The 23,201-nt window shown below is 38.7% G+C and overlaps 1 protein-coding gene and 1 pseudogene across 1 annotated transcript in view; both read right to left on the bottom strand.

Annotated features, from left to right (window-relative positions):
• The window catches only part of SLC27A6 (solute carrier family 27 (fatty acid transporter), member 6), an 82,579-nt gene extending 63,815 nt beyond the window's left edge, over positions 1-18,764 (bottom strand). The window contains exons 1-3 of the mRNA XM_006870681.1: positions 18,284-18,764; positions 7,143-7,346; positions 1,792-1,950 (exon numbers count right to left, since the gene is read on the bottom strand). Of these exons, the coding sequence (XP_006870743.1) occupies positions 1,792-1,950; positions 7,143-7,346; positions 18,284-18,764 (844 nt within the window). The remainder of the gene's footprint in view (positions 1-1,791; positions 1,951-7,142; positions 7,347-18,283) is intronic.
• Positions 5,984-6,676, bottom strand: LOC102825668 (annotated as a pseudogene).
• Positions 18,765-23,201: the final 4,437 nt, after the last annotated feature.

The raw sequence follows: 23,201 nt of genomic DNA, 5'->3' as shown, positions 1-23,201 counted from the left end.
ACAACAACAACAACAACAATGCTACCAGTGCTCCTTCTAAATTAATATGAGCCTAAATTAGTTAGGCTCATAATAACTAATTCAAACTATTTACTTTAAAAGGTATATAATTATCAATTAATTCATCCTTGTAGATAAATCCATCATAAAACTATGTTGCTCAAAAATAATAATTTCTTAGAAGCACTAGTCACTGTGTATTAATGTCCTCTTTAAAGATGTCTAGGCCATAATTACCTTAACATAGTCTCGAATAAATGTATTCACCAGGTAAGTTCTTTGAGATGATATTCTCTCCTGGTCAATTTTCATATAACAGTTTAGAGTTCATCCATTTATGCTAGAGACTTGTTGAGATCCTTAATTTTCATAAAAACATCTTATACATTCCCTCCCTATTTTAGTTACCCTGTACAGGGTTGCTATGAGTCAGAACGACTCCATGGCACATAACAATAACAATAACAAGCGTAACCATAACACAAAGTACCATCAGTTGGTAGCATTAAAGAAATTTATTTTTCAGAGTTTGGGAGGCTACAGGTAGATTCCTTTCTTATCAGTAGCCCTGGAGAATAATTGGCTCCTTTGTGATTCTCATGTATCTGTCCTCCCCTGTGTGTGAATATCTCTATATTTAATCTGTTCTTTTTATAGCTAGAAGTGATTAGATTCAGAACCCTTCTTACTTGGATATGGCCTAACTAACCTAATATTGTGCCAGGTGTTCTGTATCCCAGAGCTTTTTCATATTGTTGGGGAATGTTGATCATATCAGTAGCCTGTAGTGAGCTATAACCGACACCAGGATACTCATTCTCCTTTTGTTTATCAGAGAATGTCACCTTGAAGCATTCTGCTGATGATACCTGATTTTTATGGAAGATTGTATAAAAGCAGTGAATTGATTTACTCCTCCAGATGTCCCAAGCTCTATCTTGGATCAAAGGAAATTATCAGAAAACTCCTTTATTGGGCCTTGTTTTCTGAACTATCAGAGAAATTCCATCACTGATCTGCATTGTTGTGTTATGACTCTGGCTTTCAATGAAATTGCTGTTGTTGTTGTTAAATGCTGTTGAGTCAATTCTAACCCATAGCAACCTTGTATAGGGTTTCTAATGAGCAGCTGGTAAGATTGAACCACCGACCTTGTGGTTCAAACTGACTTCGCAGTCTAACACTTTAACCCATTGCACCACACCAGAACTCCTTCAATGAAACAGACTGCAAGAAATGCCCAGTGGAGTCAGTTTATTGGTTTTGGGGATACTGTTTAGAATATTGTTCTCTGTACATAAGGATGCCACACATTATAAATGATTTTCATCTCCTGTGATGCTGGACCACAAGGTTGTTGGTTCAAACTCACCAGCAGCCCCTTGGAAGCCCTATACAGGGTTCCTGTGGGTTGGAACCAACTCGTCTACACTTAAGAGCAACAGCAAGGAACTACTACTTCTTAAACTCTTGACAGCAAGAATTAAGTAAGAAAATTAGGTAAAATTAAGTAAAAAATTAGCAGGAACTGGGAAGTGAGAAACTCACATGTAATGGCACACACCATATACAATAAATCAAATAACAAATATCCCAGGGAAGTGCTTTTCCCACTTCAGAAACACACTGAATCATGCCATAAAAATGTCTCCCTTAAATAAATATTATGTTACAAATATATAATATGCATAGAAGCATTCTGAATTCTATAGAAAGGTTTCAAATGTAATGATCACAAATTATCGTTACTAGACATTTAAAAAATTTATCAAAAAGAAAATCAAAACTTACCTAACTCAATACATCCACCAATTCCCAGAAGAGATCCCGAACTATGATAAAGAGGGAGGGGTATATAAATGATATCATCAGCTGTACAACCAAATGCCCACAATCCAGCAGAACCCTTTATAGCCTGCAACTGAGTGATCACAGCAGCTTTAGGAAGACCTGGAATAAAAAGAAAAGAAAAGAAAAAAAAATATATATATATATATATGTGTGTGTGTGTGTGTGTGTAAGTAATAAAAAGGAAGGCTATGTTGATATTGAAGTCCTGGTGTGGCACTACAGAATAAGCACTAGACCATAAGGTTATTTGAACCACAAGGTTGGTGGTTCAAATTCACCAGTCTCTCCTTGGAAACCCTATACAGGATCACTGTGAGTTGGAAGCAGCACAGTGGCACTTAACGACAACAAGGTTGATCTCAAGTACAACAATAAATGAGACAAAATATATCAGTGCATCTTATAAGGGGGGCATGCACCAGTGAGTTACTTCTGTTTCTACAATCCTAGATACATCCAGAAAGACCAAAATTTAAAAATTACGTAGTTTTTTTTGTGCTTTAAGAATGAGCAAAATGCTCCAAATCTGAATATGTACAACCAAACTGATGCAAATCACAATCTAAACTAAATTATATTTTAAATAAAAATTTTCCACTGGACAGTTACAACTGTAACTGTAATACAAATGTGGATTCTGTCTTGAGTATGAGAGAATCCACACAGAGATCTCCAAGGAACCAGGAAACAAACTGAAAAGACAAGGACCTTCCCCCACAGCTGACAACGAGAGACTCTTCCCCAAGGGCTGACACCTTGAATTCAGATTTCTAGCCTCTTAACTGTGAGAAAATACATTTCTGTTTGTTGAAGCCACCCACTCGTGGTATTTATGTTATATCAACACATGGTAACTAAGACACCTACTATTGTTATTACTTACTCTTGTTAGTTTAAATGTTTTCATATACAAGGAGGCTTCAAAAGGTTCATAGAAAACCAGAATTAAAAGATCATGGATTTTTCCCCCTGAACTTTTGAAGCCCCCTCATAATCAGTATTTATAGTATCAACATAATAAATTCATCCAGTAATATATAATAGGGTGACCCATGTCAAATAACTATTTTTATGGTTGAACATCAGCAATTTCATACGATTCTACCTAAATTCCTTACCAATGAACAGCATTATACCTTGAAATTAATGTTATTTGTTTAGACAGCATGTTAGTCATATCCTGTTTCATCTACCTCATCGATAAAGTTGTTTTGCATTATGAAGTGCTATGTTGACAAGGAAAATTCATTAGATGTCTAGGAAACAAGTAAATAGATAAGGAATGATGAGTAGCAGTCAGTAAAGTACAAAAAAAAACCCCATGGAGTACATTGTACTCTGATACACCATGAGTCAGAATTGTTTCAAGAGTAACTAGCTTACTAAGCTAAGCTTAAAGTCCACCTTATTGTGCACTTGCTTGAATATTAAAATTAAATATGTGCTCCATTTTCATTAACTGGACCTGATGTGATCTCATACATAAAGTGTACATCACTGTGCTCATTATGCTAACTAAGGCTCATTCATCTACTCAAAAAGGTGTCTCGGTGGCAATTTCTGAAAGGTAAAATCTACTGAGATTTTACTGTCATCCACATGCATAGAGAATTTCTCCAGACTTTCTCCCCAACATCATGTACTGATATGTTGAGTTAGCATTTTAGCCTTGATTGCTGAGAATGTAATATTTTTCTCACATCTAGAGGAACAAATATTTATACTTGTCCTGCTTTATAGAAGTTCCTACCTGTGTAAATCCAGTTTCTTATTTTCAACTACGTGTACGTTCTTGTATTTCATGCAAACTCAACTTTAACTTTTCAAGTGGAAGCTTGTCAAGAACAAAAAAAGTGTGTGTGTGTGTGTGGGGGGATGGAATATTTTATCTAGTTATTCTCCACCTACGTGCTTATGTGAATAAAGATCTCATTGACTTACATACTGTCTAGGAACTCAATTTTTTTATGTTGTTGTTGTTATGTGCCATGGAGTTGGTTCTGACTCATAGCGACCCTGTACAGGGTTTCCGAGGCTGTAAATCTTTACAGCATCAGAAAGCCTTAATCTTTCTCCCGTGGAACAGGTGGTAGTTTCGAACTGCTGACCTTGCAGTTTGCAGCCCAATTCGTAACCACTATGCTATAGAAGACAATAAATACCAGCTTCTCTGGAAATTGAAATTTACTAAAGGTTCTTAGGGTTTGAAAGAAGGAAAGAAGAATAGGAAGAAATGAATAAAAGAAATATGAATTCTAAATTTCACTCTTAAAATTTCAGAAATTACATTAACATATTAAAGTAATTGTGAAGTCCAGTAGTGCAGAAACCTTGGTAATTATGGTCCTGGCCTTTCTCAAATTCATGAAGCCATAGTAACCCATCTCAACTTTAATTTCATTTCTTTTAAGGCAGGAAAGGACATGCTGTCTCTGAAATCCTTCACTCTTCTAAACTTTCAAGAATTCCTGACATTGAAACTTGATGTCTCTAACTCTGAGTGGGCTATTGGGCTGTCTAAGAGGATTAAGAGGCAGTAGGAAGAATTGATAATACCAAAGGCAATGGTAACAAGTTAAGTGCAGTAGAATCTGTTCTGACTCAGAATGATCCCTTACAGGGATTTCTGAGGAGCGACTGGTGGGTTTGAACCACCAACCTTATGTTTAGCAATCCAGTACTTATCTTACAGTGCCACACCAGGACTCAATATTGGTAACGTAACCAAAGAGAAAAAAAAATATTCCGAGGTGGAAAGTAGGGATTCTTATAAAGTAACATAATTCATAAAAGGGAAGTAAAAGAACCAAAAGGAAATGCAAGGTTAGATGGTGGTGGTAGCTGGCTCTCAAGCACAGCTACATTAGGCAGAGATCTCATTTTCCTCCCTTTACTTATAGAGGAACCCCTGAGTGGTACATATGGTTAATAGGCTCAGTTGCTAACCAAAAAGTTGGAGGTTCTAGTCCACCCAAAAACATCTTGGAAGAAAAAACTGCCAATTTTCTTCTGAAAAAGTTACTACTGAAAACCATGTAGAGTACAGTTCTGCTCTGACACACATGTGTTCAACATAAATTTAAGTAAATGCATTGGCCATTGGTGATGGTGGTCACTACTTAAATCAGCAGGTGAATGAGTGGCTATTTTGTACAGGGATAAAGGGTCTTTCATATAAATTCTTGAAGTTATCTAACCAAACACAAAGAATACTAAATAGAAGTAGAAGTTAGCAGACAAAAATTATGGAAATGGAGATGGCAGTAGCAAAATTTTAGAAAAGAATATGGATAGGAGTAATAACTCAGAGTCAACCCAAGAAGCTGAAACTTATGGTGATACCCTTAAGAAAGCGGAATTGCCCTCTGAGAATCCAAGAAAGGCTCCGAAACGGGCATATCATATAATGAGAGAGTAGGCAATAAATGTAGACCTATAAGTAAAGAGCTTGGGAAAATCTATGTACGAAGTAATTAGAGCTCTAGATTGCATCCTTCCTCCAGAAGAGCTGAGGTTTATTTTATGGAGAAGATGACCCTCTGGAAGCACCAGGAAGAATCGAGGTTGAAAAAAATCAGAGGAATATAAGAGAAAGTTAACATAATTTTTTGAGTGCTTTCTAACACTTGGCTACAAAGACATCATAGGTAGACTTTTGTCCTTCAAAATTCCTGCCTGAGAAGTCTGAATAGCCTGTAAGTAAAAATCATGGATTCCCCAACAAAATATCCTAGGCAGTAACAAGTTTTACTCGGCATACAAAGCTTTTAGTCAGTAGTTTGCTTGTTCATTTTTTTTTTTTTTTTTTTGTTTTTTTTTTATTTGAACTTTTCAATATGAGCTGACAGTCAAAGGTCAGTTTTTATATTGTTCTCTCTATATTTTATTCTAGAAAGCAATGATGTTCTCTCTCTATTTTATATTGTTTTATATTGTTCTCTATATATTTTATTCTAGAAAGCAATGATTGTTCTCCCTATATTTTATTCTTAAAACCAATGATGGTAAATCTTTAGAACAGTCAATTTTCTGGGATTCCTCCCTTTGAAAATATGACATTAGATCTCCAAACACATGCCAGAAATGTACATAGTCCCCAACTGTACTATGAGACACTGAAATCCTGAAATATTCATCTTCCAATTTTTCCCAATCTGTGAATCTGCAATGGACTGAACAGCTACCACAGCTTCATTAATTTTTGTCTGCAACTCTCTTTGAGTTATTTTATAAGCAGCAATCACTGGATTTGAGCAGCTTCATCAAGAACTGCATCTCCTGTGTCAAAACTAAGATTATGCTTGTCTAATGCAACAGATAAGCCCTCTTTTATTTGATATTAGCAACAGCATTCTGTGCGAATTGCCTTTAATATTATCAGGCAATCATCATTATATTGAATATGAAGGTTTGCCAAAGCCATTTTACCCCAGCCTTAAAATCAGGATTATTTACATTCAAATTGATTAATGGCTCTGCAGTTTTAGTTGTTTTATAAGCATTGTTTTGTATTAAATCTGGTACTGAGTCTTTTTCCAGCATTATCTCCATATTCAAGTCTAGCAGCTAAGCCAAGAAGCCAGTCAAATGCTTCCTGTGGATTTTGAATCTTGAAAGGACAGTTAATATCTATGAGATATGTTTCAAAGAAGCTGGGCCAATCACTGCTGTGGGTGTTTTTTAAATTCCCTCTGTCTTCAATCTTGTAGTGTGTGATTTTCTGGTCTTTAAGGCAAACAATAAAATTCCTAAACTCTGTTTCACCTTTACAGTTAAAGTCAGTAAGGTTATGGTAGTTGAAGGCTGTCAGCTTGTGACAGAACATGATCCTGACTTCTTACTGGGGTCCCCAGGTCAGCTGCTGGGAGAGGAGAGAGGAGGAAGAGCAGACACCCAGGACTTGGCAAAAGGACCCATGGCTGTGATCTTACAAAAGTAGATGGGCAGTTCAGTCTTCTAAAGTGCCTCTCTGTGAGTTCACACCATACAGGTTTCACTTAGTAGCCCAGTGCTTAACCATTTGTGCCACCCTGGAACTCCTACCCTTTATACCAACGAACTTTTTAGGACATCTTTTAAAAGAGGCAGAACTCATGTGAACATGGTGACTTACAAAGATTAAGCAATTAACTTTTCAAGGCAGTTTGAAAGGTCTAGGATTTAAGAAGCTGACATTTTATATGCATACTTTGTCAGATGTTTAATAATTACATCTGACAGAAAGTTGCCTAACACCTACTTTGCAAATACTTTACACTCTTTTTAAATTCTTAGGGAGAAGTTGGTCATACCTGTTGTTCCTGATGTGAAAATATACAGATAATTAGACTTGAGGCTTGAGGCACCATGGTATCTGTGTGGTATAGGCTCTTCAGATGCTGTGCTCAGTTTTTCTTTGAGTGAAATTACACCTTGTGGAACAGAATCTTTCATCCCCCAAACAGTAATGTTTTCTGGGAGGCTTATGAGGATTTCTTCTACAATTCCAAGCAAATCTAAAAAAAAAAAAAAAAAAGGTTTGGAGACAAGTAAACACAACATAAGTCTCAGACCATTTAGCTCATCTTTGTTTATGTGTGTACTTGAAATAGAAGCCAGTTGCAACAGACACAAATGTAAATGTAACACTGATTTCCTTCTTAAGTTGGATGAATAATGTCAGTCATTTTACAGTTCTGTTTCAACAGGGCCTATTAAAAGGGAAATCTGATCATCACTTGACTGAATCAATGTGAACAGGTCAAGTCAATTGGAATTTAGGGAACTCCATTATCTAGATTCTATATATCTTTTTTTCCCCCTAATTTTATTATCTCAATTATATATCACTTGTTTCCTAGTTTTAACACTCGATTCTTTATATTCTCCTTTGCATGTAAACTCAGGATACTACACTAGACATTCTCCTTTCAATATAACTCAACATTTATTCCAAAAAGTGATGTCTGTTGCTGTAGAGTTCTACTTAATGTAATATATTTGGGAGAATTCGTTAACCTTTCTGTAATTACAGGGACATTGTGAATTACACATCATTTCAAAACCAAAAGTCAAATGAGATTAAGGGACTCCCTTTTTCTCTATTGTCACCTTGCAGTTTCAAATTGACCTTGAGGCCTAGTGCTTATCCTACTATGCCATATAGGACACCCACAAACAAGGATAAAACCTAGTTATATAAATTAGCCCAAAATGGCTTCTATGTATCGACTGCAAGTTTACTTCTTCATAGCATATTGGACTACAGAGTCATACTGAGCTATAAAGTCAGTGGTGCAAGCTCAACAGCCACTCCTAGGAAACCCTGCACAGGGTCACTACTATGGGTCGGAACTGACTTGACAACACTTAACAACAACAACTAAACTGAGGTCTGATAGATCAAAAACCCTACCGGCACCAAACTAAAACTTCTATGCATTTAATTATTTAAAAATAACCAAATGAAGCCAATTTGTATCTACTTAGATGCTATCAGCTTTATATGTCCCACTAAACTATATCCACCGTCTATTAGCCTTGCTACTGTTAAGTGCCAGAGAGTCAGTTCTGGTTCGTAGAATTCTTGTATTGGGTTTCTGAGTAGCTGTTGGTGGACTTGAAACACTTATCTTGTGGTTATCAGTTCAGTTCGTATCCTACAGTACCACACCAGGACTCCTTGTTGTTGTTGTGAAGTGCCATTGAGGCAGTTCTGACCCATAGTGACCCTATATAGGGTTTCCGAGGAGCAGTTGGTGAGCTTGAACTGCCAACCTTGCAGTTCAAACAACTTTGCAGTCTGGCACATTAACCCACAGCACTACACCAGGACACCTCGGTAAGATAAAACCCTGCACGGACATACCTTGGTGATAGTGCAGGTTGGGTTCAAGACCATTACCATAAAATGAGTCGACAGCATTATGGAAAAGTTTGAGATATCATGGGTATTACCAAATGTGACGCCAAGTGAGCACATACTGTTGGAAAAATGGTGCCTATAGACTTACTCGACATAGCATTGTGTACCACAAACCTTCAATTTGTAAAAACATGCAGTATTTGTGACACGCAATAAAGTGAAGCACAATAAAGTGAGGAATGTCTGTAGTTGTAAGGGCCCTAAGGTGCTACTACTGCCTTTAGAGCTCTGTGACTCAGCATCTCCCCAACTTAATGCAGGGGGGCATCACTTACAGACATGCAAGATTTCTGCCATTTCAGTGCCCTCTTTTCTGGGGGTTTCATACCCCCTCCCCCTTCTGATTCTCCTTGCTGCCAAATGCCACCAGAAAACATTCTGTTGTGGGAGACTACTCCCTGCAAATGACTGTCAAAGCATCTGCCCCCATAAATAGCTGGTTGTGCAAAGTTGCTATTGAATGGTCTTATCTTTTTATCAAAGGAGCACTGGTAGTCTAGGGTTACTCCTTGGGCTGCTAGTTGCAAGGTCAGCAGTAGAAATCCACCACCAGTGGCTCTTCGAGAAAAAGATGAGGCTTTCCAATCCCTTAAAGATCTATAGTCTGGAAAACTCTATACAGGGTTGCTATGAGTCAGAACCAACTCAATATCACACAACCACCACCACCACCATCTTTTATCAATGCCAAACTCTTCCCAACTCACTTCAAACCTTTGAAGCCAAATGAAAAATAAGAATGCCTTCCAGAAAAGTCAGTAAGATTCATCGTGCCTAGGAGGGCCTTATGATGGGACAGGTGAGGGCGGACTGATAAGAATCAATCCACCATCAGAGTAGGTGGACCCAAGGTCTGAGAAGATCCAAAGTCAAGCAAGATGAAGTCAGAGCAGTAGAAAAGCCTGCTAAGAACTGAAGAATCAGGTCCAAAGAACTTACATGTCCTGACAGGACCAACAGACTAGATTGAAATTCAGGCTTCGGAGAGGAAGAGTGATACTTCTTTCAAAAAGTACCTACTGCAAGTATAACAAAAGAGCAACTGTTTAAGTGAAACTATTTTTAATCTCGCATGTGTATGTGAAAGTTGGATAATGAATAAGGAGGACCTGACATGAATTGATACATTTGAATTATGATATTAGTGAAGAATATTGAAAGTACCATAGACTCCTAGAACAAAAAACAACTCTGTTTTGGAAGAAATACAGCCAACAAGAGTTCTACAAATTTTAAAGGCAGTCAACTTCACTAAAGAGTAAAACCTTCATAAAGTATTTTTAGGCTTCCTGTTGCTGTTTAGGTGCCATCAAGTCAGTTCTGATTCATAGCGACCTTATGCATAACAAAACATAACACTGTCCAGTCTGCACCAACCTCACAATCCTTGCTACCCTTGAGCCCACTGCTGCTGCCACTGTGCCAATCCATCTTATTGGGGAGTCTTCCTGTTTTTTGCAGACCCTCCACTTTCACAAGCATGATGTCCTTCTCCATGGACTAGTTCCTCCTGATATGTCTGAAGCAGGAATGACAGTATCTGGCCATCATGGCTTCTAAGGACCATTCTAGCTATACTTCATGGCACTTTTAATATTCTCCTCTAACACCATAACTCAAATGCATCAATTCTTCTATGTTTTTTATTTGTTGTTGTTAGGTGCCATCAAGTCGGTTCTGACTCACTGCGATGATATGCACAACAGAAAACCTTATGAATACCAATACCAGCAGGACATTGTCTGACAGAGAGCCAACAATGAGTCCCTCAGGTTGGAAAGCACTTAAATATGACTGGGGAAGAGATGCTTCCTCAAAGTACAGCTGACTTTAATGACAAAAATGGAGGAAATCATTCATGACTTTCATTTGCCATGGGGAGGGAAATGAAAATAAGAAGAAACAGCTGCAAACATTCCTTCATAATTGGGCTGTGGAGTGTACCCACTATGTTTGAACGCATTGGTGCTACCACTGTGTCAATCCATTCTGTTGAGGGTTCTCTTTTTCGCTGACCATCCACTTTTCCAAGCACAATTTTCTTCTCCAGGGACTGGCCCCTACTAACAACATGTTCACTGTAGGAGACAAATCTCACCATCCTTGCTTCTAAGGAGCATTCCGGCTGTACTTCTTCTAACACAGATTTATTTGTTCTTCTAGCAGAGTGTGGAACAGACCATGAGTTGCTTATATGCAAGTTCAGGCTGAAGCTGAAGAAAATTATTACAAGTCCATGAAAGTCAAAGTCTAACTTTGAACATATCCCATCTGAATTAAGAACAGATATGATGCACTAAACATTAATGATCAAGACTAAAAAGTTGTGGGATCAAGAACATCACAGTGGAAGAAAGTTAAGGTCATTATAAAGACAGGAAAGAAAGAAGAGTTTTACAGAGTTACAAACTCTATGCACCAGTTTTACTTCGTCTAATGGGTTTGCTATCAGTCAGAATCAACTCCACAGCAGTAGGTGCTTAATGAACCAGTTGCCTTTAATTCCAACTCATAGTGATCCCATGAGTGTCAGAGTGTAACTACTCTAGAGGACTTTTTTTTTTTTTAACTTTTTATTGTGAATTGAGTGAAGGTTTACAGACATCAGCTTTACATTCAACAAATCATACACTTTGTTTCATCTCAATGATTGCAATCCCCTCCATGTAACAACAGTTACCCACTTCCTCCCTAGGATTCCTATTTCCATTCCATCCACCTTCCCATTCCTTTTCAATTTTCAGGACTCCTTTTAAAAACACATATCATCTGCAAAATATTAGAATTCTGGATTGACTTCTTATACTGTAGGTTGTTGATCAGATCCCATCTAGATTCAAATACTGCCTCTGTCACTTGTCAGTTGTCTGGTCTTAGAAAAGTTACTTGTCCCTTCTCTGAGTCTCCAATCCATCTAAAATAATGACTGCAATTTAAACAGTTGTTGGAAGAATTAAATTATATATGCAAAGCATTCACTATAGTGCCTGACACATAATCAGTTTTCAGTAAATGTTGGCCATTTTATTATAATTATTTTCATTACTATTCTTTTTTATAAGAGCACTTGTGGTGTTGTGGGTTGGGCTCCTAACCTTTAAGTAGGTAATTCAAATCCATCAGCCACTCTGAGCAAGAAAGAGGCTGTCTGCTCCTGTAAAAATGCACAGTCTCGGAAACCCTACTCAGGGTTTGCTCGGAGTCAGAATTGAATCAATGGCAGTGGGGTTGGCTTGGATTTGGTATGATCATGATTATTCTTAATATTACTTGTTTTGTTATTATTAAGTGTCTCTAAGTCAGTTCTGACCCATAGTGATCCTGTATAGGGTTTCTGAGGAGTGTCTGGTGAGCTTGAATTGCCGAACTTGTGGTTCAAACTGACTTTTCAGTCCAGTGAATTAACCCACAGTAACATACCAGGATTCCTAATATTGCTTAGTGCCCTCAAATTCATTAAATAAAGAGCTAAGGACTGAAAAGAGAAAATCAGATACCAGGAGGGAGAGAAGACCATCTGAATAACAGAAATGCAATCCAGATCCACTGTTTCTGAGGATTTTAGTTCGTTCTGTTTCAAAGTCTTCCTTTTTACAAGGGAGTCCTGGATTGGCACTTTAGGATAAGCACTGTTCTGCTAATCATATGGTTAGTTGTTCAAACCCACTAGCAACTCCTTGGAAACCCCATACAGGGTCTTAATAAGTCAGAACTGTGTTGACGGCACTTAACAAAAACAACATAGGCAGAAGTGAGTTGGGACTCCACTCCATTCCTCACTTAAAGTATCAAAGTTCTTTAAAAACAAGATAAAAAATTGATACATGGCAGAACACAAATCTTTCACTAACAATAACATATTCTTCCCTAAAATCATTTTGTTAACCACTCTGATTGCATACACGCACACGTTTGTATGAGTGTTTATGGGTTTTTATTCTCAGCTGTCCCTAGATCTTGGGGAGTGCTGTATAGTCATTATAAGCAAAATAGTGTAAGGAAACAAATGTTAAAATGTCTCATTTGACATTTTTATTTCCAACACATTTCCTAGTAACAATAAATAATTCCAAGGGGAATTTTTAAAGTTCATGGAAAAATTCTACTATATTTTCATTCCATTTTCCATGAACTTTTTGAAGGCCTCTCCTGTTATTCAAATGAGACCACAATGGCATGTGGCATCAATGACAAAGTAGTGAAAATTTAAAAGGGTAATCATAGAGCAAAGCCCTCTACACAAAATACACTACAGAGACTCATCAGAAAGTAAAACACATCTTTTTAAAGCAATTCAAAGTAGTGTTTTCTGTAGTATATAGGCCTCATTTCCAGTGCTTGACTAATTTCTGCATGTCCACTTGGTTAAAAATATAAAGAGTGCTTCTCCTCTTGGAAATGTAACCATGGCAATGAAATGATATACGATAGGATGAATGTAAAACTAATGTTCTCCCATGTAAATTATCACATAATTCACAATAAAACATTAAAAAATAAAAAAAGTTCTCTAAAAATGGAAGGGAATTACTGTTGTTATGATGATAACAATGTTGGTGATAACTAAATGTGTCAAAGCATTTATAAATAATTATATACAATTTTTTAAAGTAATATACAAGCATTCCAACATTTTGTTTTTGTTCTAAGAGAAAGGTATAAATCAGTAGAGAATCTTGGAAGCAGACGCTACTGGTAATGTCAGAATTGAAAGTGGGGAAAAGACTAGGTTTAACTTAAAACATTTTAATTTTTAGTAAACACTGAAATTTGGGCGACCACCTGACACATCTTCTAAACCAAACTGCACAGATACTAGACTTCTTTGCAAGTCTGTTGAGTCTTCAGACTATAAGGGTAGGGAATACTCATCTTATATACTTTTTAATGTTTTTGGTGTGGCACTGTAGGATGAGCACTAGATGGCAAGGTTGGTTTCAACCACAAGGTAGGCACACAACTACCACCACCATATGTGGAAAACCTAATGATAATATTGGCAACATTTAAAAAAACAATTTTCATACAATTTGAATGTACATTGTTTTCACAACTTTATCAAAATATGATTAATGGCCTCAGAAGCAACTGGATACATAGTCCAAGTACATAGGCATAGCTTCAAAGATATCGTGAGTTCAATTCCAGACCACCACAATAAAGTGAATATTGCAATAAAGCACGTCACTTGAATTTTTTGGTTTCTTATTGCATATAAAAGTTGTTTTTATCCTATACTGTAGTCTATAAAGAATGCGATAGCATTATGAAAATATTTAAAAGTATTGTGAGACTAAGCAAAATGTAACAGTGAGCATACACTATTGGATAATAACATGAATGTTGTTGTTGTTAAGTGCCGTCGAGTCGGTTCCGACCCATAGCGACCCTGTACAGGGTTTCCGAGGGTGTAAATCTTTACGGGAGTAGAAAGCCTCATCTTTCTCCCGCGGAGCGGCTGGTAGTTTCGAACCGCTGACCTTAAGGTTCGTGGCCCAATTCGTAACCACTACGCTACCAGAGCTCCTTAATAACATGAATAGACTTGCTCAATGCAGGGTTGCCACAACCCTTCAATTTGTAAAATATACAATATCTGCTAAGCAGGATAAAACAAGTTACAATAAATTGAGGTTTGTTTATAGAGTTCAGTAATGCATATTAGACAAGGGTTTGAGTTATATATCCTTCCAGGATATATTATTGAACCTCACCTCCTCAAAATCACTGCAAGTTCATTATGTACAGCCAGCCTTGAGCAAACAGTTGTTAACTGTTTCTATTATTGTTCATGACAACACAAGAATAACAGTCACCAAGTGGTTTAGCTGATGCTTGTCCTTTTCCACGTTCCTGAAAACAGAGTCAACAGCTATCTGCCATGATCGAAACTTCACCTATCACTATAGATACTATCTGGCCTCGCTATAAAACCTGCTTTCAATTGGTTCTACACAATTTCTGAAAAATAGTACTTTTGTCCTACTCCAAATATACTATTTATTAGTCTTTCTTATGAGTAACACCAAATTAAGTTGTAGCAGTAAAATCCAAATGAGATTCCCTATTAGCAGTCCCAGGATGACTCTATAATAATAGTAGCAATTATTTCAATTCACCAGGGATCTAGTTAGTTCATATCAATCACTATACTGGCCACTTTGTAAAAGCTGTCATTTATTCCTAAGAATTACACTACGAAGCAGATGATATTATCAACATTTAACAAATAAAGTAAAATGAGACCCAAATAATAATTTTATCTATATCACTTAAGTAAGGAGTTTTGTTTTGTTTTGTTTTGTTAAGTGCCTTCAAGTCAGTTCTGACCCAGTGACGCTGTGTAGGATTTGTGAGAGTCAGGTGGTGAGTTTGAACTACCAACCTTGTGGTTCAAACTGACTGTACATTCCAGTGCTTATCCTACAGCACCATACCAGGATTTCAAATAAGAATGGCTGATTACAAATGAAGTCCAGGTCTGTCTGGTTTCTCTCTACCTAAACTTGACTCCTGTCTCCACCTCCACCTAAGTACATTCTCCCTGGAGATACTATGATTTAATAATGCCCAGTGAGAATGTAGGAAATCAGAACTTTAGGGTTCTAAAAGCTACACACACACAAACATATATCACAGATTAGATTAAAAATGACAAGAATATAACATTTGAAACTAGAGTTTTAAACACTGAGTAATTTGATTTGTGCCATATCTTACCAAAAGACAAACTTACTAATTGATCAAAATATAATTGTCCCATCTTTGAAAACCAGATATAATTTATATGCTTTGGAGATACTCTAAAAAGAATGATCAGCAAATTTCAAAGTTCATTCCTTATAGATCAAATAGATTAAATGGTTTTGGCTTAAAAATCCAGTATCCCAAAGTGGCTCTTCATACAATCATACTATTGGTGCTAAAAACATAAACAAGGAAACAATGCAATTAGTATTTGGCAAGTAAAGTGAGAGTAGGCTGAAGTAAAACAGCAAAAGTAATTGGTTCTAATTAAGCAACAATTCAGTCAGTAGCAAATTTGAGTGCTCTATTTTGAAAGGTAACTAGTCCGGTGTAATTTAAGAGAAATCCCTCAGGAGAAAGGTTATGGGATGCTTTGCAGGTTTGCCTTAACATCATGACCAGAGAAATATATTCAGGAGTACTGCGGACCTCTTAGTTTGCTCTGTAAAGACAGTTTGTGGCTTTATCAATTTTTAGGATTTACATTTTTAGGATTTACATTTGCATAATTTAGGATTTACATTTACTCTAGATATTCAGCAATATAAATTAGAATGAGTAATAATGTAAGAAGTGTGATAAAATGTCAGTACACCCAGAGATAAACAGTGACACTTTTCCCCGATGCATTCACATTTTTACTTTCCTCTTATACAATGCTTCCCCTGGTAAACATTGTTTCTCTAAAGTTATCAAAAAGCTGTGTGACTAGTTGTTTTTTGTGATTTTTTTTCTACTCATTGCTACTGTGCGCTGAAAATGTATCACATCACTTAGCCTCATTCCAAGGTGAGAGCCTAAAATTCAGTCTTGGAAGCTATAACTGTTGAGTGAAAGAATGGGCAAAAAGTACACAAAGGAGGCTTTCTGGTTCCTCAACTCTTGTATCTTAAATTAGATAAAATCGGTGATTAAGGGTAAACATTTTGCTACTTTGTTAGGTCACAGTTGAGCTGGAAGGACAAAAGGAGTTAGAAACAGTGATAGTTTTTAACAACTAGCCTTTTTCTGTTTGCTGCCTAATTCATTTTCATGTGATGTACAAATATAATCTGATAAATGTTATCTAGAATGTTCTATACATTAGGGATCAATGGTATACAAAAGTGATTATTTTTCCACATTGCTCTGTGAATCTAAAACCTCTTTAGATATCAGTTCATATCTACTAAGGATCCCTGGAGTCATCAGCTGCCCCAAGTGAGAAACAGCTTCTGTAAAGACTTGGAAACTCTAAGGGACAGTTCTACTTTGTCCTACAAGGTCACTATGAGTCAAAATTGACAGTAATGGATTTTTATATATCTGGTTCCCCGTGATAAGCGCTGGAATAAGAACCACAAGGTGCACAGTTCAAGTCCAGCAGCTGCTCCTCAGAAGAAAGATGAGGCTGTATGCTCCACAAAGATGACTTGTTCGCACTTAAAACAACATTATTCCAAAATACTTAAATATTTTCACAATGGTCCTAGCCCTCCCCATATAACAAGAATACACTGAACCATTTGTTGTTGTTGTTAAGTGCCTTCAAGTAGATTACGACTCCTAGCAACCCTATATAGGGTTTCCAAGGAGTTGGTGGATTTGAACTACAGACCTTGTGGTTCAAACTGACCTTGTGGTGGAGTGCTTATCCTATAGTGCCTCACCAGGATTCTCATTTACATTATACCAAATAAATAACATTTTTAATAATTCAATTTCATTTGTTAACAACTCATTTTCCTAGGAACTTTTAAAAATGTTAAACAAAGCACTGAAGACTTTTCTTCATAATGAGTGTAAATAAGGTGCTGTAGGATAAAGCACTGGAACTACAAGGTCAGTCTGAACCACAAGTTTCGACGTTCACGTTCATTAGCCGCTCCTTGGGAACCCTATACAGAGTTGGAGTCCCGGTGTGGTGCTGTGGCTAATGCACTGTACTGCAAAGTCGGTTTGAACCAGAAGGCCGGCGGTTCAAGCTCACCATCCGTTCCTCGGGAACACTATACAGGGTCGCTATGGGTCAGAACCAACTGGACAGCACTTAACATGAGTCAGAATTGACTGGACCGCACTTAACAACAACAATAACAACAACACGGTATTTCAAACTAAACATAATTGTGATGTAAACACAGTCAACTTCGACAGTCTAACTATAAAGTCAGGTAGATACTCCACAAAGAAATCAAGGTAACTTTCTATTCATCAATATTTGGTCACCATTGATCAAATTTAGAACTTGCAATGTTACAGCTTTCCGTGTTCTTGAAAACACTGAAGTACCAATGAGAAAAGTGTCCCTTCCCAAAAGAGCAGGAAGAAAAGATTTCATAAAATTTTACATACACAACCTTGATATTTTCTAACTCCTGGTGTGGCGCTGTAGGATCAGTTTTGGACTGCGAACCAGGATGTCTGCAGTTCACACTCAACAGCTGCTCCTCAGAAACCCTACACAGGTTCATTACGAGTCAGAAATGACTCGACAGCACTTAACAACACACACAGTAATGGCATTTTTGAACCATTATATAACCTTTGGAGTCCTGGTGTGGCGTTGTGGGTTAACGTGCCAGACAGCAAAGCTCATCAGCTGCTCCTCAGAAACCCTATATAGGATCGCTATGGTTTGGAACCAACTCGACGGCATTTCACAACAACAACATATTATAACCTTAACATGCACACTTTATCAAGCACCCAGACCATTAATTGATAACCATTCTAACAAAAATAGGAGGACAGGGCAGGAAGGCAGAGCCTGAAAACACGTGCAATAACCCCATATTCTACCTGGGCTCACCACCAGGGCCTTGGGTTCACAGCTATGGATGCAATGCAGGAGGGATTTGGAGCGGATGTTGGAGTTGAGAAAGGCTACCACACAGCCCAGCTTGGCCAGCCCGAACCAAACGTGGACAAAATCAGGCTCGTTGCTCATCAGTAGGGCCACAGTGTCCCCCCTTTTCAGGGTGGAATGCTTCAGGAAGACATTGGCCACTTTATTACTCCTTTTGTCCACATCTTGATAGGTGTAGATTTCTCCCTCATAGATGATGAACGGTTTGTGGGGCTGCCTTTTAGCATGACTCAAGAACTTGTCTAGCACTGTAACCAAGTCGCCTCTCATTTTGTATATCTCCAATTGAATTCCATAGCGTACCACCTTCAGCAGGTACCTGAAGTCTTGCCAAAAGTAAGGGAACAGGAGTTTCTGCACGAAGTGCAGGAAGACCATCCCAGCCCCTAGTCCTGTTAGCCATGATAGAAACATGGATGCTGAGCCAAATGACAACTCTGACCCTAGTCCTTCCAGCGACCTCTCTTCCAGACGCAGCTCTTTGCGGAGTGCTCAGGGCGGGCACTGCGGCTGACTGGGATACTGCGGAACAGAAATCAAAGGCTTGCACGGAGTAGGTCGCACCAAGGCGCTCTGGAAATAAGACTCGGAACACAGGCGGCTGTAGACCAAAAAAGGCTAAGTTCCTGCTGGAAACTAACGCAGCCACCCACTGGGGCCTTGGAGCTCAGGAGCCGCACCTAGATGGCTGCCGATACCCTGTGCGGATTCTGAGTAAACTTTTCAGACACTTTCCAGTCCTCTCCTCCAGCGGGCTGAGTTACTCTGGCGACTGTGTAGCCCTAGGCAAACCCACCACGTTCAGGAGAAGCAGGTGGAGCAGATGCTTTCCCTCGGGGAGTCTTTTCCAGCAGATGCAATATGCCGACTGAATTCTAGTTGGGAGAAGTTGCTCAGAGCGGCTAGGGAGAAATGCAGCCGATTCTGGTTTCGACTAACCAGAAGCCGCTCAGGGTCTCGGGCCACGCCTCGGTCCAGGATGTCCCCAGAGCCCGCAGGATACTCGGCTGCGCAGAACCGCCCCCGTCCCGTCCCGCCCCTCCCCGCCCGCTCCTGCTGCGCCTGCCGCGCCCAGCCCAGCGTCCAGGAGATTCGCTCAGACCCCAAAAGTCTTAGTGTTGTTGTTACGAATTGAGTTGGTAACCTCAAAGTCAGCAGTTGGAAACTATCAGCCGCTTTGTAGACTCAGAAACCCTATACAGGGTAGCTAAGAGTCGGAACGACTCCACCGCCCACAACCACCACCCGTCATGCCTCTTGGAAGAAGCTATCTGCTATCCCGATGAAAACTCCCCATCTGAATTGCCCGCGGAGGTGTAGCGCGCCTCTCTCACGCCTCCCTCTCACCTCCAGGCTCCAGTCCACCCTAGGCCTGCCGGACTACAAAGGAAACCGCCCGCGTCCTTCTCTAGCTTACCCCCTCGCTATCCAGTCACATGTACTCTCCTGACCTGTTCAAACTTGAAGAACAAGGCCAGTGGTCCTCCCCTCTGCCAGGGAACAGGAAAGTACCATGGAAGGAAATTTATAAATCCCTCTATGTGCGGCAATGGAGGCAGGAAGCTAGGGAATCAAGCTGCAGGACTTGGGTTGGGGCTTCGGGGAACCCTAGTGAAGCTGAAAATGTGGAAGATTGCTGCACATGAGAGCATTCATTCGTCAACAAGCAATGCAACAAAATTAAATGCAGGAGAGGCTTGGTGAAGAATTAAGAAACAAAAAAGCTGCCCCAGAAGTCAGTGCATTTGAGGGCGAGATCTAAGAATGAGATTTTTTGAGGAATATGAACTCTTTGTACCTAAAGCTTTATAAAATGGGTGCGCTTATTCAAAAAAGTACTTTTTGAAAACTTTTATTATAAATGTATACTTGGAATCCTGTCCTTAGGGTGCTTAAAACCAAAACGAAATAATTGCTGTTGTATCCATTCGAGTCTTAGAGTCTCTAAAGGGTAGCCAAGACTAAATTTTTATAGAAACCGATTGCCCCATCTTTCTCCCCGCAGAGCCTGTGATGGGTTCCATGTTAACCACAACTTCATCAGGGTTCTTCTTGTAGTTCAAAAAATATCAAATGATTGGAGTACTTAAGTCCACATTCACATCATATTTAAAGGTAAAGCCAAAGTGCAAAATGATGATTATTTGGTCCTTTAAAATAACAGGACTTTTTTTTTTTTTTTTTAAGTTGGATAATTTAAAGAATTATTATGACTTCAAAATAAGAGTTCTAAGAGATGGAGAGGGGACTGAACTTAATGGAAAGAGTAACAAAGTTTTCTACAAAGATGAAATTTTACTAAAGATTAAAAACTGAGGGTTAGTTCCACGATAACAAACACCATCTTTCCAGTTCCCTGCTTTAAAAAAAAAAAAAAAGTATACATAAATGATTAATTGCCTGTATTGAAATAATTAAGTACTGCTTCATATTGTCAGCCTTTTCCTCCTCCTTTTCTCTTATGTTTTGCAGCTGAGTTCTACCTAATTTCACATTTCCTAATAAAAGAAAAAACTGATAATTTCAAAGACAGATGGGTTCATTAATCTGAAATGGTTCATTCCATTTCCTTTAAAGTCACTATGAAGAGCCCAGAAATAACACAGGTTCTTGAAACCCTTTTGTGTCATTTAAGAAAATTAGTTTATTTAATTATGCTCAGAAGCTCTGGTCTTTTCAATTCAGAAATATTTTTCTGCCACCAAAAATAATTATCTGCATCAAGAAAGGCATCTTGATGCATTGATATAACTTGATGCAGTGAATCAGAGGGCAGCATACTGGAGCAGTATAAACATCTCTGCAGAGGGATGGCACTGGTGTAACTAAGTCTTGGTGGAGGATTATAGCATAACAACTTGAAAGCATAATGCAGCTTTCTGACGTAATAGGCAGGATGCGTTGCTATGATGAGGTCCAACCTAACATTTAAATGAAGGTTTCTGGTTACAGAATGAATCTGTTAAGAAATATCTGATGTCAGCCTATATTAAGAAAAGATAGGTTGGGTTTGTTGTGAAGTGTCGTCTAGTGAGTTCCTACACACAGAGAACCTGTATAGGGTTTCTGAAGATCGGCTGCTGAGTTTGAACCCCTGACCTTTTGGTTAGCAGTCCAGTGCTTATCCTACAGTGTCACACCAGGACCCCCAAGAAGAGATATGTTGTTGTTAAGTGTCTTTGAGTCAGTTGAAACTCATAGAGATCCTATATGGGGTTTCCGAGAGACTGGTGGATTTGAAAATTTGACTTTGCAATTCAGACTGGTCTTGCCGCCCAGTGCTTATCTTACAGTGCCACACCAGAACTCCAAGAAGACAAATGTTGTTGTTAAGTGCCATCGAGTTGGTTTCTACTCATACCTACGTTGTATAGGGTTTCCAAGGAACAACTGGTGAACAGTTTGAACCACTGACCTTGCTGTTCAAACAGACCTTATCCCACAGTGCTTTATCCCTCAGAACCACAACAGAACTCCAAAGAAGAGATATACATGGAGGTAAATGAGGGCATCAATGGCTATTGTAGGGCACTAATTATTTATTATGGCCTGCTAGCCAAATTTCCCCATTTTGTGATATATTGCAAACCCTCGCTTTTATGCTTGTGATTATGGACCCATTTTTTAAATACATTGCTGAGGAGTAAACACTAAGGTGGGGCTAAGGAGTAAGAGTTACAGTGAATCTAAGTATTACGAATTCCCCCACCTTAGTAAAGGGTGTGACTCCAGTCACAACCCTTAGTTTACCTTTGGGCATGGTCTAACTTCAGTTTATAAGACTGCTTTGGAAAAGCTTGCTCTCTCTTGTCGTGGATCTTGCATTGAGTTCATGACCTCCAGTTTATGAGACTTTTGCCCGACCTGATTCGCCAGATCCTGCAGCCTCATTCATCAACAACCTTTTGTTAGACCTGCACACTGGTCTCAGAAGAATGGATTCACGACTTGCCAGTCTCCATAATTTTGTGAGCCATTCTTTTAGCAGTTGTGAATTTTGTGGAACATTGCAGCGTGTTCCAGAACTCTGGGACTTGGGAGAAAGGAGGAGTAGTGATTGTTATCAAGGACTATGGAAGGACATAACATGTTGGAGAGTTCAAACAGTTGTAATAGCTACAACTCCAACTCATAAGGACTATCCTTGTGTTGATTTTCATAAAAGAGAGTATTCATGCAGCTGGTACCAGGAACGGGATTGAGAAAAAGGCCTTTGCAAGATCAATTAGTACCAGTTTCTGTTTGTTGTTGTTAGGTGCCATTGAGTCTGTACCGACTCCTAGCAACCCTATGCACAACAGAATGAAACACTGCCCGGTCCTGTGCCTATCTGACAATTGTTGCCGTTCTTGAGCCCATCGATGCTGCCGCTTTGCCAATCCATCTTGCTGGGGGTCTTCCTCTTTCTTTCTGACCCTCCACCTTACCAAACATGACATCCTTCTCCAGAGACTGCTCCCTGACAATCTGTCCCAAGTATGAGAAATGAAGTTTGACCATCCTGGCCTCCAAGGAGCACTCTGGCTACACTTATTTGGCAGCCCATGGCACTTTCAATATTCTCCTCCAACACCATAACTTAAATGCATCAATTCTTCTACAGTCTTCCTTATTCACTGTTCAGCTTTCACATATATATGAGGTTATTGAAAATACCATGGCTTGGGTCAGGCACACCTTAGTCCTCAAGCTAATATCTTTGCTCTTCAGCACTTAAAAAAGGTCATATGCAGCAGATTTGCCTAATGCAATACGTCATTTGATTTCTTAACTGCTGCTTCCATGAGTGTTGATAATTGATCCAAGAAGAATGAAGTCCTTGACAACTTCAATCTTTTCTCCATTGATAAG

Source organism: Chrysochloris asiatica, unplaced genomic scaffold (genome assembly GCF_000296735.1).
Source record: "Chrysochloris asiatica unplaced genomic scaffold, ChrAsi1.0 scaffold00147, whole genome shotgun sequence".
Classification (NCBI taxonomy): domain Eukaryota; kingdom Metazoa; phylum Chordata; class Mammalia; order Afrosoricida; family Chrysochloridae; genus Chrysochloris; species Chrysochloris asiatica.
Note: the sequence above shows the minus strand (reverse complement) of the source record. Positions and strands in the feature narration are given on the sequence as shown.